Below are 13448 nucleotides of genomic sequence, written 5' to 3' on the forward strand. Positions count from 1 at the left end.
TCGAGAATCTTGATCCTGTGATCCTGGAGCTGTGGCCTGGAAGAGACGCTGAAGGAGCGACAGAACTCTGTCCTGTTGTGTACAAACACCCACACATGCAAAGATATCTATTAAAGTCAAACTCTCCTTGGGTCATTCCCTCCACCTTGGGAAGACCATCTGATACCCCAGTGCCTCGCTCAGATGGACTCATCCATGCCAAGAAGAGACCACACACATATACACAAAGACACAGTGACATTAGGAGACTGGATATCATCTTTAATTAATAATGCCACAGCCCGATTCCTGTGTTGCTGTGGCAGCTTGTGATTGTGACCGTGTGTGTGTGTGTGTGTGTGTGTGTGTGTGTGTGTGTTCCTGAACAGACGAGGGGCCAGCAGAGACTCCCAAGCAGGTCTCAGCCAACAACTCTGTTGAGCAGCAACTGGCAGACAGTCTCCAGAGAGGCACGGTGGCCAGACTCCTGCCTCCTGCAGCCTTCAGCCTCCTTTTCTCCCGGGCCACCTGTCCCGCACTGAGGGCAAGGCTAAGGCCTGCACCAGCTCAGATGAAAGGGCTTCTCAGCAAAGCCCAGCCTCCAGTCCCCAGTCCTCACCGCCTCTGACCAGAGGGATGTCCCTGGGTGAAGTACGGACTGCCAGGCAGAGGTGAACAACCTGGGCTGGCCTTGGTCCCCTATGTCACATTGGGGCAGCACCACAATGGCCCATCCCTGGGCAGAGAATCCAGAGCTACTGGGCCATTTGACTAGTTCCTTTCAGAGATAATCAGGATTTAGCCAAGGCCATTCTTGGGGCCAGCCAAAGAGAGCCAGACTCAGCTCGTGGCGGCCACAGGAAGTTGTTTCCAGGTCAAACCCAAGAGCCTGCCCTCTCGCCAGCTCCACTCTCCGATTCCTCACACGCCCAGCAGGTCTGCAGCCAGGCATGGCAGGGGAGGGTCAGCGTGATGGTGGGTCACAAGGCGGCCATGGGAGACCTGGGCTGAGCTGGACCCGCAGCCAGGTGCCAGCCTGAAGCCAGCCCTCTCCCCCATGGTCAACGCCAGCCAGAGCTCTCTCAAGCCAGGTGTGACCCCCACGGGCAAGGCAGCAAGTTTTTGGCTTAGTGCAGAGGGAGAAACCAAACTGGCTCCACTGTCCCATCTCCACCTGCTCTGTGCCTTAGGAAGGCAAGGAGCCCAAGTCCCCAGGACGGTGGTATCAGCTGTTGGGGAAGCACCGTTGTCCAGGGGAGGCCTCAGGCCGGAAGCTGTGTTTGTTCAGTGGGCTTGGGTAGTAGGTGGTCGTGTACACATTGGTCTGCTGCAATGGGTAGAAGTTGGCTCTGTCATCAGGGATCAAATTATTCTTGTTTAGGGTCTGCAGGAGGAAGACAGAACCAGAGAAAGGGGTGAGGGGAGAGACGAGGGAAGGGGACAGGCCAGGGTGAGAAGTCCACAAGCCAGCCAGCAAGGGAACAGTCAGACTGCTGTTGCAGTGCTCTGTTCCGCCACTGCTCCGTCCCAAGTGCCCAGCCCAGGTACGCCCAGCTTAGGGCCAGCACCCTTGCCCCCTGCCCCCTGCCCTAGGCTTCTAAAACAAGGCTCCCACCTTGAACTCCATGGGTGTGTACTTCTCGTTCTTGGGGGTGCCCCCACCCTTGTAGTGCAGGTGGTTGGGGGTGGCAGGATGGACCAGTGTGGACTCCTGGGACTGACGCTGGCAGTGCTGGCAAGACAGGTACACTGCCAAGGTCAGGAGCCCAGAGCCCAGGAAGCAGGAGACACCCGTGGCCACCAGGTGGATGAGACTGAACCCTGGGAGGAGAGGCAGTAGGTAAGATAAGGGCCACGTGTCTTCAGGAGAGACACCTGACTGCCTCCCTGGCAGCAGAAACAATAGGAGGCTCTGAGACCTACAGGAAAGGGCTTTGAGGCTAGAGCCAAAGGAACTGGTGGCCTGTCACTGGAGGCCTTTTTCATAGGACAACCTGTGGCTTGAGTCAGAGGTGGCAACCAGAGGGTCTGGAGTCGGATGACTCTTCCTTGGGTACAGACTGTTGACAGCCTCCTAGCTGGGGGACATGGATGGGACTGCCCAGACCACCCTACACGTGGTTCAAGGCAGCGGGGGACCCCGAAAAGCATGGCTGTCTGCATCAGGAGGTGGGAAGAATCCAGGCTTTGGAGCGGGGTGCAGGAGGGGCAGAAGGACGCTGTCACAGGTGGGGCTGGTTCCTTTTACCTCCACAGCTGGTGGCCTCCTCCATGCTGGAGGCAGGCAGGATCACTGCAGGAAGACCAGTGGACAGGGTGTCAGGGGCAGAGAGGAATGGAGAGGAGAGGGGAGGGGCCTTCCTGGGCTAGGACCCAGGGTCAGCACAGGCTGGAGGGCTAAGCCCTCCCCAGACCCCACCCCTAAGAAGGGCTGGCTAGTCCACTAGGTGAGGACTGCCAAGGCCCCAAGTGTATGGACTGAGGCAAAGATGTGACAGCTCTCTTGGCGTCTCCCACCCGCGACCCTCAAAAGACACAAGCTTCAGAAGGAGGAAGTTGGAAGCTCAGTATGGGGAGGGTTGGTGTGAGGTGCTGCGGGAGGACCCACCAGGAATCTCGCTGTAGGGGCAGGGGCGGCTCTGGCTGCTGTTTCCAGCACAGGCACTGGGCCCTGGGACGAGCTCCTCACAGCGCCGGCTGCGGCTCTGCGCTCCGTCCTCAGTGCACGCGCTCCACTCAGACCACAGCGACCAGCCTTCTGTGGGTGATGGGCTGGGATGAGGTTAACTGCCCAGGACCCCCAGGTGGAGATAAGAAGGCCCCATGGTGCTGCCCAGCTCTAGTCAGATGCACCTAGTACCTGGGCAGGCCTGTGTGGAACATAGCGCCTCCTCCGTGTGCAGCCCGAGACAGATGTCCTCACCCGGGGAGGGCGCGGGGCTGGTGCAGGAGCGTGTGCGTTGATAGTGGCCCCCACCGCAGGAGGCTGAGCATGGGGACCACGAGGTCCAGCAAGACCAGGCACCTCGCACTGCAAGGGCATGGGTTGTGTGAGGGGCTACAGGGGCAGGCAGGGACCAAGACAGTCTTCCATCCGCCCCAAGCCAGGCCACTCTGCCCTGGGCCACACTGACCTCAACAGCCACTCTACCCCACCCCACCCCACAGTGCACTGTTATAGAGTGCCCCCTGGCAAACCCCCCAGGGGCAGAGGAAATGCAGACAGCAGCAAGGATACCCGGAGGGAGAAACCAACTCCACCTCCATCCAGGCTCCTTATCTATCCCACTGGGAAAAACAAAAAAGTGACAGGGAGGGTGAGGAAAGGCCCTACTCCTCCGGAGAAGCCACTGCGTCTGGAATCAGGAGGAAAAATCGCTCTGGGGTCCCTTACACAGAGTTGGCAGGGGGAAGAGGTCACCTGGGCAAGGAGGTTTCTGGGTAGAACTAGGGTCTCTCGGATGAAGGGGTTGCCAGGGATTCCTTCGGCGCAGGGTTACCTGGGCAAGCCTGGGGGTTGCAGTCCTGGTACTCCGCGGCGTCGCCCACGCAGGGCAGGCCGCCGTTGCGTGGCTCCGGGTTCGTGCACGTTCTCTTGCGGACGCGGAAGCCCAGCTCGCAGTCCCGGGAGCAGGACGACCAGGGGCCCCAGGCGGCCCAGCCCCCGCTCACCGTGTGCGGGGAGGCGCTCCCGCTGCGCAGGAGGTCCTCCACCAGGGCTGCGGAGGGGCGCTGCCTCAGCGACGGGGGCGCCCGGGGGACGCCCGGCGGATCCCCCACCCCGCCCTCCGGGCCTCCCCCGGAGCTCCCGCGACCGGACTACCCACCCCGCCCCCGCCACTTCGGGGGTTGCCAGGGAGGGTGGCGCGTGCGGAGGGCGCACGGCTGTACCGTCGGTGTCGCAGGCTCCAGAGCCATCCGGCGGGCAAGTCCTAGTCTCCGTCCTTCTCCGGCCAAACTGCAGGCCGTGGGGGTCGGGCAGGGGCGCGCGGCACGTGAAGCGGAAACGCTGCTCCTGCCGCGCCCCGCCCTGCGTCACGTTCACGGGCAGCCACGGCGTCCACGGCGTGTTGCGCCGCACTTCGGGGCAGCCCTCGGGATTGCACGTCTTGAACTCCTTCGGGGTGGGAGCCGGGGTGGTGTTGGGGACTGTCCTCCCCTTGGCTGGAGCCCCCGAGGCCCGCCTGCGCCCCCGCGCCACACCCCGCGCCCCGCCTGGTGGCCCTCACCACGCCGCAGCCCGGGCAGGAGTTGCCGTTCTCGCAGGTGCGACGCCGCGACTGCACGCCACCTCCGCAGTTGCTGCTGCACTTGCTCCAGGAGCCCCAGGACGACCAGAAGATGGGCACCGGGCAAGGCGTGTTCTCGTTACAGAACCTGGGGGTGCAGTGGGGAGGGAGGCGTCACCCCAGGGAGAGGTCCCCACCTCCTCTTAACAAGAGGCCCCCTCCCCTGCGGCCGCGCGGAGAATCCAGGCCACTTTAACTGGGCCTGGAAAGTCTGGAAGCTCAGGGCAAGCTTGTGCTGAGAAACCCCAGCCACGCCCTCGCTCACCGCTCCTCCCGGCTCTTGCCCACGCAGATGCGGCCCCCGTGGCGGGGAGCAGGGTTGCTGCAACTGCGCTGGCGGACTTGGAAGCCGATCCCACAAGACGTGCTGCACAGCGCCCACGATGACCACGGGGTCCACGCCCCATTCCTGGTGGGGTGGAGGGGACAGAGACAGATGCCCCTAGCTTCTTAGATCTAGTCTTCGTCTGAGCAGATGGCTTTTGTATTGTTGCCAGGAGGGGACGGACAGTGGCACAGAAAATATCAGCTCCTAAGCAGGTCATCTCAGGCACACTCATTCATTCATCCCCTCATTCATTCCTCAAGCACGTATTCTTCTTCCATATAGCAGGCTGTGCTCAGGGCTAAGGACACAGAGACAGGACATGGCCCCTTCTCACACCAGCAAAAGGACACACACTTTAGAGAAGCCTCGGTCACCTTTCCAATGGGCAGCCTTCCTTTCAACCTTGATTGTCCAATCTTTGCACTCAAACCACATTTTCTCCTACTACTGCACATGCTTTGCTCCAACCTCAGATACGACTCACTTTTTTATATATATTTTTAGTTGTCCAGCAAATTTCTTTCTATTTTTAGTAGGGGGAGGGGGGTGTCTCGCTCTTGCTCAGGCGGGTTTTGAACTCCTGACCTTGAGCAATCCTCCTGCCTCAGCCTCCCAGAGTGCTAGGATTACAGGCGTGAGCCACCGCGCCTGGCCACTCTTGCCTACTTTGACTCCAATTTTCAAATCTGGACTCTACCACTTAGAGGCTATATGACCATGGACGAGTTATTGACACCTTCTGTGCCTCATAGCACCCTTAATTTCAAAGTAAGGATAATGATTGTATTCCTATCCCATGAGGTTGCTGTGAGGGTTAAATTAATAAGTGTATATGAAATAATTATTTTAAGAGTGCCCAAATCATAAGTTAGTTGTTATAACCATTTTATGGAGTCCCCAGGTAGCCAGGCAGGGTGCAAGCTCTGTACAACATTATCTCCTGTAACCCTCACTGAGAGAAACTCAGAGTGGTTAGGTGGGTTGGCCCTGTTCATGCCTCCTGACTAAAGGGATACACAAAAGAGCCAAGGGTTTCAGTTTTTGGTGTCTCAAGGGTAGAATTTTTCTCCTCTCTTGAAGCTCCAAGTACAACCCCCAGCAGCCCAAGGGGGCCTTCCAGACTCCCTGGAGCTAGTCTCTGATGTCTCTTCTTCTTCTTCTTCTTTTTTTTTTTTTTTTTTGAGACAGAGTCTCGATTTGTTGTCCAGGCTAGAGTGAGTGCCGTGGCGTCAGCCTAGCTCACAGTAACCTCAAACTCCTGGGCTCAAGCAATCCTTCTGCCTCAGCCTCCCGAGTAGCTGGGACTACAGGCATGCGCCACCACGCCCAGCTAATTTTATATATATATATATGTATATATATATATATATCAGTTGGCCAATTAATTTCTTTCTATTTATAGTAGAGACGGGGTCTCGCTCTTGCTCAGGCTAGTTTTGAACTCCTGACCTCAAGCAATCCACCCGCCTCAGCCTCCCAGAGTGGGAGGATTACAGGCGTGAGACACCGCGCCTGGCATGATGTCTCTTCTTACCCATCCCATGCTGTACCTCTTGTTTGGGACAGCAAGACTCACTGAGGCTAGCCTTTGGGAGTGACTCCCATGCCTGCCCAGCCTTCCTCCATGCATCAAGAGCCCCAAGGCAGAAACTTCTCTCCCACTATTGTGGCAACTCCCTCAGGGCTCAGGTTTCCTGCCTCAGACATTATAAGCCACCTGTCCAGTCCCTGAAACACCCCTGAGTTGTTTCCTTCCCTCGGCAAATACCTGGGTGGGGTATTTCCCCAGTTCTCCCCAGCCCGGTCCAAGGCAGACAGCATGCAAGCCCCGTCATCACATACCTAGAGCAGTTGGCGATGTGGATGGCCGGCCCCAGGCAGTCGAGGCCCCCACAGCGTGGTCGAGGGGAGTCACAGGATCGGGCCCGACACAGGCAAGAGCCTGAGTTGTCTCCATCTAAGTGCTCACATGGTTGCCATGGTGACCACGGGCCAAAGCCTCCGTCCCGTGTCACATTCCGAACCTGCAGACACGCATATGGGGCAGGATCTCTGTCACCAAGGTAGCGCCAGGGAAGACACAAGATTCCAGGGGACTTGGGGAATACTGGTGGGAAGTCAGAGCCTTAACTGAGGGACAGGTCTGAGGTGGGGGCGCAAAGGGATTCTCACAGGACACGCTGTGATGTTCTGGGTCCAGAGGCTCATGTTGGAGCTGTCCTCGAGCGTGCTGCAACGTTGCTGCTTCCCGTCCCAGCCGCAGTACGGGTCCCGTGCCCCCAGGCATGCCCTGCCAGACAGAGGTCCTGGGACTCAAGCCCGCTAGCTCCCCGGCCTCACCTGCATCTCAAGAACACACCTGGACACTCTCTTCTGGGCACCTCGTTCCATCCAGTGACTCTCCACCATAGTAACTAAATTCACTGAGCGTAGTAACTAAATTCACTTACTGTGTGTAAGACATCACTTTAAGCACTTCACAAGCATGAATTAATTTAATTTAATACAGCAACCCAATGAGGTAAGTCCTGTTATTCTCCCCATGTTATATGGAGGAAACCAGAGAGCTGACCAAGGACTCGAACCCTCATCCTGCAGAGAGGGCACACTTAACCAAAAGATTGTGCTGCTTTCTGTGAGTATGGGCCCCCGTGCTCCTCACCTAGGGCCACAGGAGCAGACGTGGTTACCAGAAACCCAAAGAGGTAGTGCCTCCCTGGCAGGTGCTGTGAATGTAGAGAGATGGAAAAGGCCCTAAAGATGGTTTGGCTGAGCAGCTCTCAACTCTGGCTGCACATTAGAATCACTCGAGGAGCTTTTAAAAAATAGTAATTACCTGGGCCCGCCCCAAACAAGAATCACTAGGGACAGTGTGGTTTTTAAAAAGCTCCCTGGGTGATTCTAGCAGGAGCCAGGATGCGAATCACTGGGATCCATAAAACAACCCTTTCTTTGTACAAAGGAGAGGGGAGAAAGGGGTTCCTGAGATCACACAAATTGTATATGGTGGAGCTTGGGCCAGAAATAAGCTTCTTAACCACACTCCCCCTTCATGCTTCTGCCTCCCACTGGAGCCTGTGTCTGATTTCACACACTGAGTGACTATGGGCCCATCCTTCAAAACACAGCACAGGGTCAGGGGACACCTGGGGACAGTCCCGGGTCACCTGTGGCCTCCACAAGCCTGTGCTGCTCAGTGGCAGGAACAGAGTCCAGTGCTCTGGCATTATGAGAATTAGCTCAGGCTGCCAGGACAGGCGTCACGTCCCAGTTCCTCCTTTCCTGGCCCCCAGGGCTGGTCTCTCTGCAGTGGCCCGGAAAAGATAACGATTCACACGCTGTTACATGCTCCAATGCCACTGCTTCTCATAGTCTAGAGCTCCTTTCTTCCGTTTCTCCTTCAGATTTATTCATGTAACATATATCCTTTACTTTTTTAACAAAAATATTAAATCTCTGCTAGTAGGACTTCAAAGGAGAGAAAAGGAGTCTACAGGGATTATGGAATACGGATTTGCTATTGCTATATAAAGAGATTATCAGATCCTGGGCCAGAAAGAGGGTCCCTCCAACACCCGGAGAGCCCACTGCCATCCGAGGGGATACCTGGATCCCTACTGCCTCCTTCCCCCAGCTCCCGCCCCTTTCTGAGCAGGTCTGCCAGAGAGGGTCTAGAGAGAACACTGGGCAGGGGCTCAGAAATGGAGGTTAGAAAATAGGGGGGCTTGGGAGAAGGGGGAACTAGACAGAAAAGAAGGTAGAGGAGCCTAGAAAGGAAATCCACAGCAGTATGTGAGTTTTCAGAGGGATTTTTCCATTGAACAAAGTAGTCAAGGATGCCTAAGACTAACGGGATACACAAAAGAGCCAAGGGTTCAGCTTTTGATGTCTCAAGGGTAGAATTTTTCTCCTCTCTTGAAGCTCCAGGGACAACCCCCAGCAGCCCAAGGGGGCCTTCCAGACTCCCTGGAGCTAGTCTCTGCTGTCTCTTCTCATGAGTAACTACAGGGAACAGCTGCCTCCCTGAATCAGGTGGAGCCACATTCACTGCTTTGGCCAAAGACCACTTCAGAGCTTAAAGAGCAGGGAATGCTCCCTAGAAAATGGAAGCTCCAAGCAGAATAGACAGTTAGAATGTGTCTCTGACTGTAGAAATGGGTGGCAGTTTAGAGTTCTTTTCATAAAAGGAGCCATCAGACCAATAATATATCACCATGCCTTTTTACTGCAGAGTCTCAAGCAGCCATTACAAAAGGGAACAGGTCCTTTCCCTGAGAGAGACAGATGGGGGAAGGTGCAGCAATAGTCGCAGGATGGGAGCTGTCCAAGGTGGAAAGGGCCTCTCCAGAGCTTGTAAGCGAGTGCTTGAGAGTGGGCCTTCCCTGTGCTTGCTCACAGGCGGGCAGTGGGGAACTGTGAGCGGGATGGGGTAGAGGACACTGCGGCCCAACCAGGGGCAGAGCGAAAGGCATGCTGGAAAGAGGAAGTGTGCAGTTCCTACATGAAACACTGCTATGTAGCTAGTCAGTGCTTCATTCCCTCTGCTTCTCCTCGGGGGAACCCTGGTCCCTCTCTGGCCAGACCAGGACCTTAGTTGTGCCCTGCAGGGCTGAGATTTGTCTGACTGAAAGAAGGCAGTGGGAGACAAGACCCTGGGTTCTGGGCAGAGGAGGGGACTTGAAGAGGCCTCTACTTACCCACGCTCATCCTCCTGCCAGCTTTGGAAGGAATGGGAGGATTGGGACTTGAATCCTGTGGCTTGAATTATGGGAAAAGCATGAAATGTCTGTCCTAGGACACAGTAAAACCCTGTAACAACCCACCCCATGATAGCAGAAATTCTGATAAAATGGGATTGGCAGTTGGCACTCAGGCTCCTGGAGAGCATAGCTTGGTGGCTGCATGTACTTGCTCTGGTCATTTGATTAACCTTGCAATAATGTGACCTTGCGTTTTATAGTTTTTGGATCCACCTATAGCTTTATGGCAGGGTTTTTGCTGTAAACATCAAGGGTTCTTATCCCAAACTCAGGAAATCAAATAGGACGAAAGTTTCAGACTCCAAACTGACTTCTTTCCACCTTGCTCCAGGGAAGGAGTGCAACAGGCCCCCTGCACAACCTCTCTATCCCCTCTCTGCAGAACGTGTGAGTGGAGAAATGTCCCAGCATCTTCCTTTCCACTGCAGACCCCATTCCTTCAGACTGGGCCGAGGCCCACACTGGCTCACTGGTGTCCATCTGCCCTGGGACAGTGCTGCTCACCCCTGTCTGATCCTTTCATGCTGCCCATGGCTCCTCCCCACAGCTGCACCACCACGTCAGTGCCTAGAGCCTCAGGATTCAAGTCCCAGTCCTCCCCTTGGCCTTCCTAGCTGGCCTCAATCCATTTTCTAATTCCATTCCTCATGCCTCTCCTGCACCAAACTCCTCTCAAGCCAGATAATCAGTCAACTGAATGAACAGTCATGTGCAGAAGGCCACTCTGTGCCTTGGGCTGGGCAGGGCTCCCTGGTGAAGTATAACAAAATACCAGGACACTGGGTTTGCCTTTTAAGGATTTACAACCTCCTAGACCACAAGCCATGTGTGAAAGCCCGTGACTCACTGCCAAGCCGTACTGTCTGTATTCAGTGTTGCAGATTGCGAGACTCCAGAAAGCCTAGGAGGCTGGGGGACTCCTAAATGGGTTTGTGGAGATTACAAAGGAATAAACATACTAGCTACCACTTGTGATTCGCTGAACTAGGCACTTCCCAATCCTTATAATTCTGCGTAAATTAAATTAAACATCATTTGCTTCATCAGATTTCTCCCCATTTTCCTGATGAGAGAGCTCAAGCTCAAAAAGGTGGAGTAACTTGCTCAGGACCACACGGTCAGTAGAGGGAGCTGAGATGGAGCCCAGGCGTGTCTAATTGCACGGAAGTCCTTCCCGCTACACCCCACTGCCTCCCCCACACCTCTGACACTGGCCGAGCGTCCTCTTCCCAGCCAGAGGGCTGGAGGCCTGAGGGAAGCAAGTGTTCTGGGCCTATTTCACCTTGCCTCCTCTCACACCACCAGCCCTGCAAAGTGCCTCGAACATGGCAGGGCTTAGTAAATGCGCGGTGTGTCGCCGCCGGAGCCGTGCGTCAGGGCTGCGGGGAGCTGGAGTGTCCGCCTCTGCCCCTGCCCCCTGCGGCTGCCACACCAAGCCCCCCAGGCCTCCCCTCCCCTACGGGCCTCTGCCCAGTCCCCGCACACTCCACTGGGGCTGAAGATCAGCGCTGGCATCATGGATACCATTTGTCTTCTGAATCTTGAGGACAGATGGCACAGCCAGGAGGACTCTCGGCTGCAAAGGCCACAGAAGCTGAGGCGGCAGTGGCTATGCCAGCTTTTGATTATCACGCACACGAGGGGATGCGGCCCAGGAGAGCCTTGAGTGGTAGGAGTCTGCGCTACATTTCCATTTGGCTTGGAAGACGCTTTGGTTTTCCCCTAAAACACTGGTGTCACAGTTGTCAAACATGCGAATCCATCTGAAGCTCCCGCAGGGAGACCCGACCTCAGCAGCAGCGGGAAGGCAGCACGACGCCCCCACGTGGCTGCCCGCCGCCCTACCCGCACCGCCCGCTCTGCCTCTTCCAAGGAACGAAGAGGAGCAAAAATGGGAGCTGACTCAGAGCATCACCTCCCATGGCCCCACTTCTGGGAAATATAAGCGCTGTGGCCTCCAAGATAAAGACCTCTCTCTGAACCGAGGGCACTGAGAATAAACCAAGTGGGCTAGAGATGGCTGACAGGCCCTAACTATGGGGTTGACAACAGGGACGACAACAGCCACCACAATTTCCCCCAGGCAGTGATAAATCCTTTATGCAGATTATCCCCATTAACCCTCACAAAAATCCAGCGAGGTTCAGAGAGGCCAAGTGACTTGTCCAAAGGCACACAGCTGGAGATAGTGATGGGAAGCGACTTGGGCCGCCCTGGGTCCAGAGCCCGCCCCTAAAGGGCCACCCCCGCGGCCCGGCTTACCCCTGGCTGCGGTAGGCGGCGCAGCGCTCCAGCGGCACGCGCAGCACGCCGTCGCTCAGCCCCACGAAGAGCGCGCGCGCGCTGTGCAGGATGCGCAGGCTGCGCAGCGGCTCGCGGCGCGCGGGGGGCAGCACGTGCAGCTCCTCCAGGTAGCAGCCGCGGAGGCTGCGGCTCGCCGTGGACAGTGCCTTCAGGATGGTGCCCGACTCTGGGGGCGCGGGGCAGACGAAGTGGCCTTGAAGGCCCAGGCAACTCGCAAGCCCCGCCCCCGCCCCTCGGCCTCCTCCCCACCTGCAGCCCAGGTTGGGCCGGCCGGCTCACCGGTGCCGATGTAGAGCACGTGGTAGAGCGTGTCCTTGGCCTGCACCAGGTCCACCACGAGGTGTGAGAAGCGCACGCTGTCCTGGGTGACACAGGGCTCGGGTGTCACCGGCTGCACGGCTTCGCTCATCAGGAAAAGGCGCTGCGCGTCCTGCAGGCTGCGCTCCGTCAGGTTCTCGTTGGGGCCAGTCTCAGGCAGGGTGCCGCACTGCAGCGGGGAGCCGGGTCACAAGGGCCCAGCCGCCCAGCTGCCGCGACCCCCACCCCCTCCTCCTTATTGTAACCAGGGGCCACGGGCAGACGCTGATTCTCCAGCATCCCCGCCCCTAATATCCCTGCTGGGTCCCCTGAAGCCTTTCCAGGGATGGGACCTGACCACTCCTAGCACCCAGACCTACCAGGGCTGGGGAAGAGGAGGGGGGAGAGCAAAGGGTGCTGGATTATCTAAAAACAGATCATCTGAGTGTGGACAACAAGTGTTCTGGGTTTTATGCTGTTGCTATAAGTGCCCCTCTCCTGTGTCCCTGCCAGCTCAGAACTTTCTTGTTTGTTTGTTTGGTTGGTTGGTTTTGAGACAGAGTCTCACTCCTCACCCCAGGTAGAGTGCAGTGGCATCATCATAGCTCACAGCATCCTCACACTTCTGGGCTCAAGCAACTCTCCCGCCTCAGCCTCCTGAGTAGCTGAGATGACAGGCAGGCCGTGAGCCTCGCTAATTTTTCTTTTATTGGTAAAGATAGCTCAGGGTTCTTATGCCTTCTAAAGCAAAGCTGGAAGGCAGTCACCTTTTACTGAGCACCTACTACATGCCAGGCATATCACCCCTTGCACACATCTATGACATATCATCCTTTATGGTATTATCCCTGGTTCTGGGTAGGGAAAAAGAGACTCAAGGAGCTTGGGTGGCTTGCCCAAGGTCACACAGAGACAGGCTAGATCTGGGTCAGGATTGCTGGAGGGCAAAGCCTGAGGTCCCTCCCAGCTGCACACCACCCCTGAGCAGGAAGGTGGAGGGACATGGAAGTCAATCAGCAGCAGCCTCCTCTGCCAACTCATTCTTTTCCCATCTCCATCACAGGACGGGGGATGCTCACGCTACCGGTGGCAGGGCCCTGACCACTCCCAGCACTCAGAGACCCTCCAGGCATTAGTACCCATGCTGGACACACGATGAGCGAACTCCAGCTAAAATCCCTGAATTCTGGCCAGATATCTTGTGTAGTGCCTTCCTGGTCCCTTAGACTATGGAGAGCTGAGTCCCCGGCCCTGCCTCCTTGGAGGTGTGGGCTCACACTCAGCATGCTCCCTTGCTCTGCCTCCCCCCTTTTGTCCCCTTCTCACTCACAGTCTTAGAGGTTACCACCCTCTTAGGGAACCATAGAAGATCCCAGGGATGGGTGTAGACCAGGAGGGACAGGTCTGGAGTTTGTCTGGGCTAGACAGTTGGGAACCAGCTTGTGGCTGGCAATCTGGGGGGAAGGCAGTGTGTGAAGAAAGGGGAAGGCA

At 56.7% G+C, this 13448-nt stretch overlaps 1 protein-coding gene across 1 annotated transcript in view; it reads right to left on the reverse strand.

Moving 5' to 3' along the window:
• Window positions 1-242: 242 nt before the first annotated feature.
• SEMA5B (semaphorin 5B) overlaps window positions 243-13448 on the reverse strand; it is a 113018-nt gene continuing 99812 nt past the window's right edge. Inside the window, exons 10-22 of the mRNA XM_020287147.2 lie at window positions 11940-12147; window positions 11619-11826; window positions 6769-6886; window positions 6439-6620; window positions 4534-4677; window positions 4209-4356; window positions 3871-4096; window positions 3480-3698; window positions 2840-3010; window positions 2588-2737; window positions 2228-2272; window positions 1595-1800; window positions 243-1363 (exon numbers count right to left, since the gene is read on the reverse strand). Coding sequence (XP_020142736.1) covers window positions 1205-1363; window positions 1595-1800; window positions 2228-2272; window positions 2588-2737; window positions 2840-3010; window positions 3480-3698; window positions 3871-4096; window positions 4209-4356; window positions 4534-4677; window positions 6439-6620; window positions 6769-6886; window positions 11619-11826; window positions 11940-12147 — 2184 coding nt within the window. The 3' untranslated portion in view covers window positions 243-1204. The remainder of the gene's footprint in view (window positions 1364-1594; window positions 1801-2227; window positions 2273-2587; window positions 2738-2839; window positions 3011-3479; window positions 3699-3870; window positions 4097-4208; window positions 4357-4533; window positions 4678-6438; window positions 6621-6768; window positions 6887-11618; window positions 11827-11939; window positions 12148-13448) is intronic.

The sequence above is a fragment of the Microcebus murinus genome, chromosome 1, assembly GCF_040939455.1.
Source record: "Microcebus murinus isolate Inina chromosome 1, M.murinus_Inina_mat1.0, whole genome shotgun sequence".
Classification (NCBI taxonomy): domain Eukaryota; kingdom Metazoa; phylum Chordata; class Mammalia; order Primates; family Cheirogaleidae; genus Microcebus; species Microcebus murinus.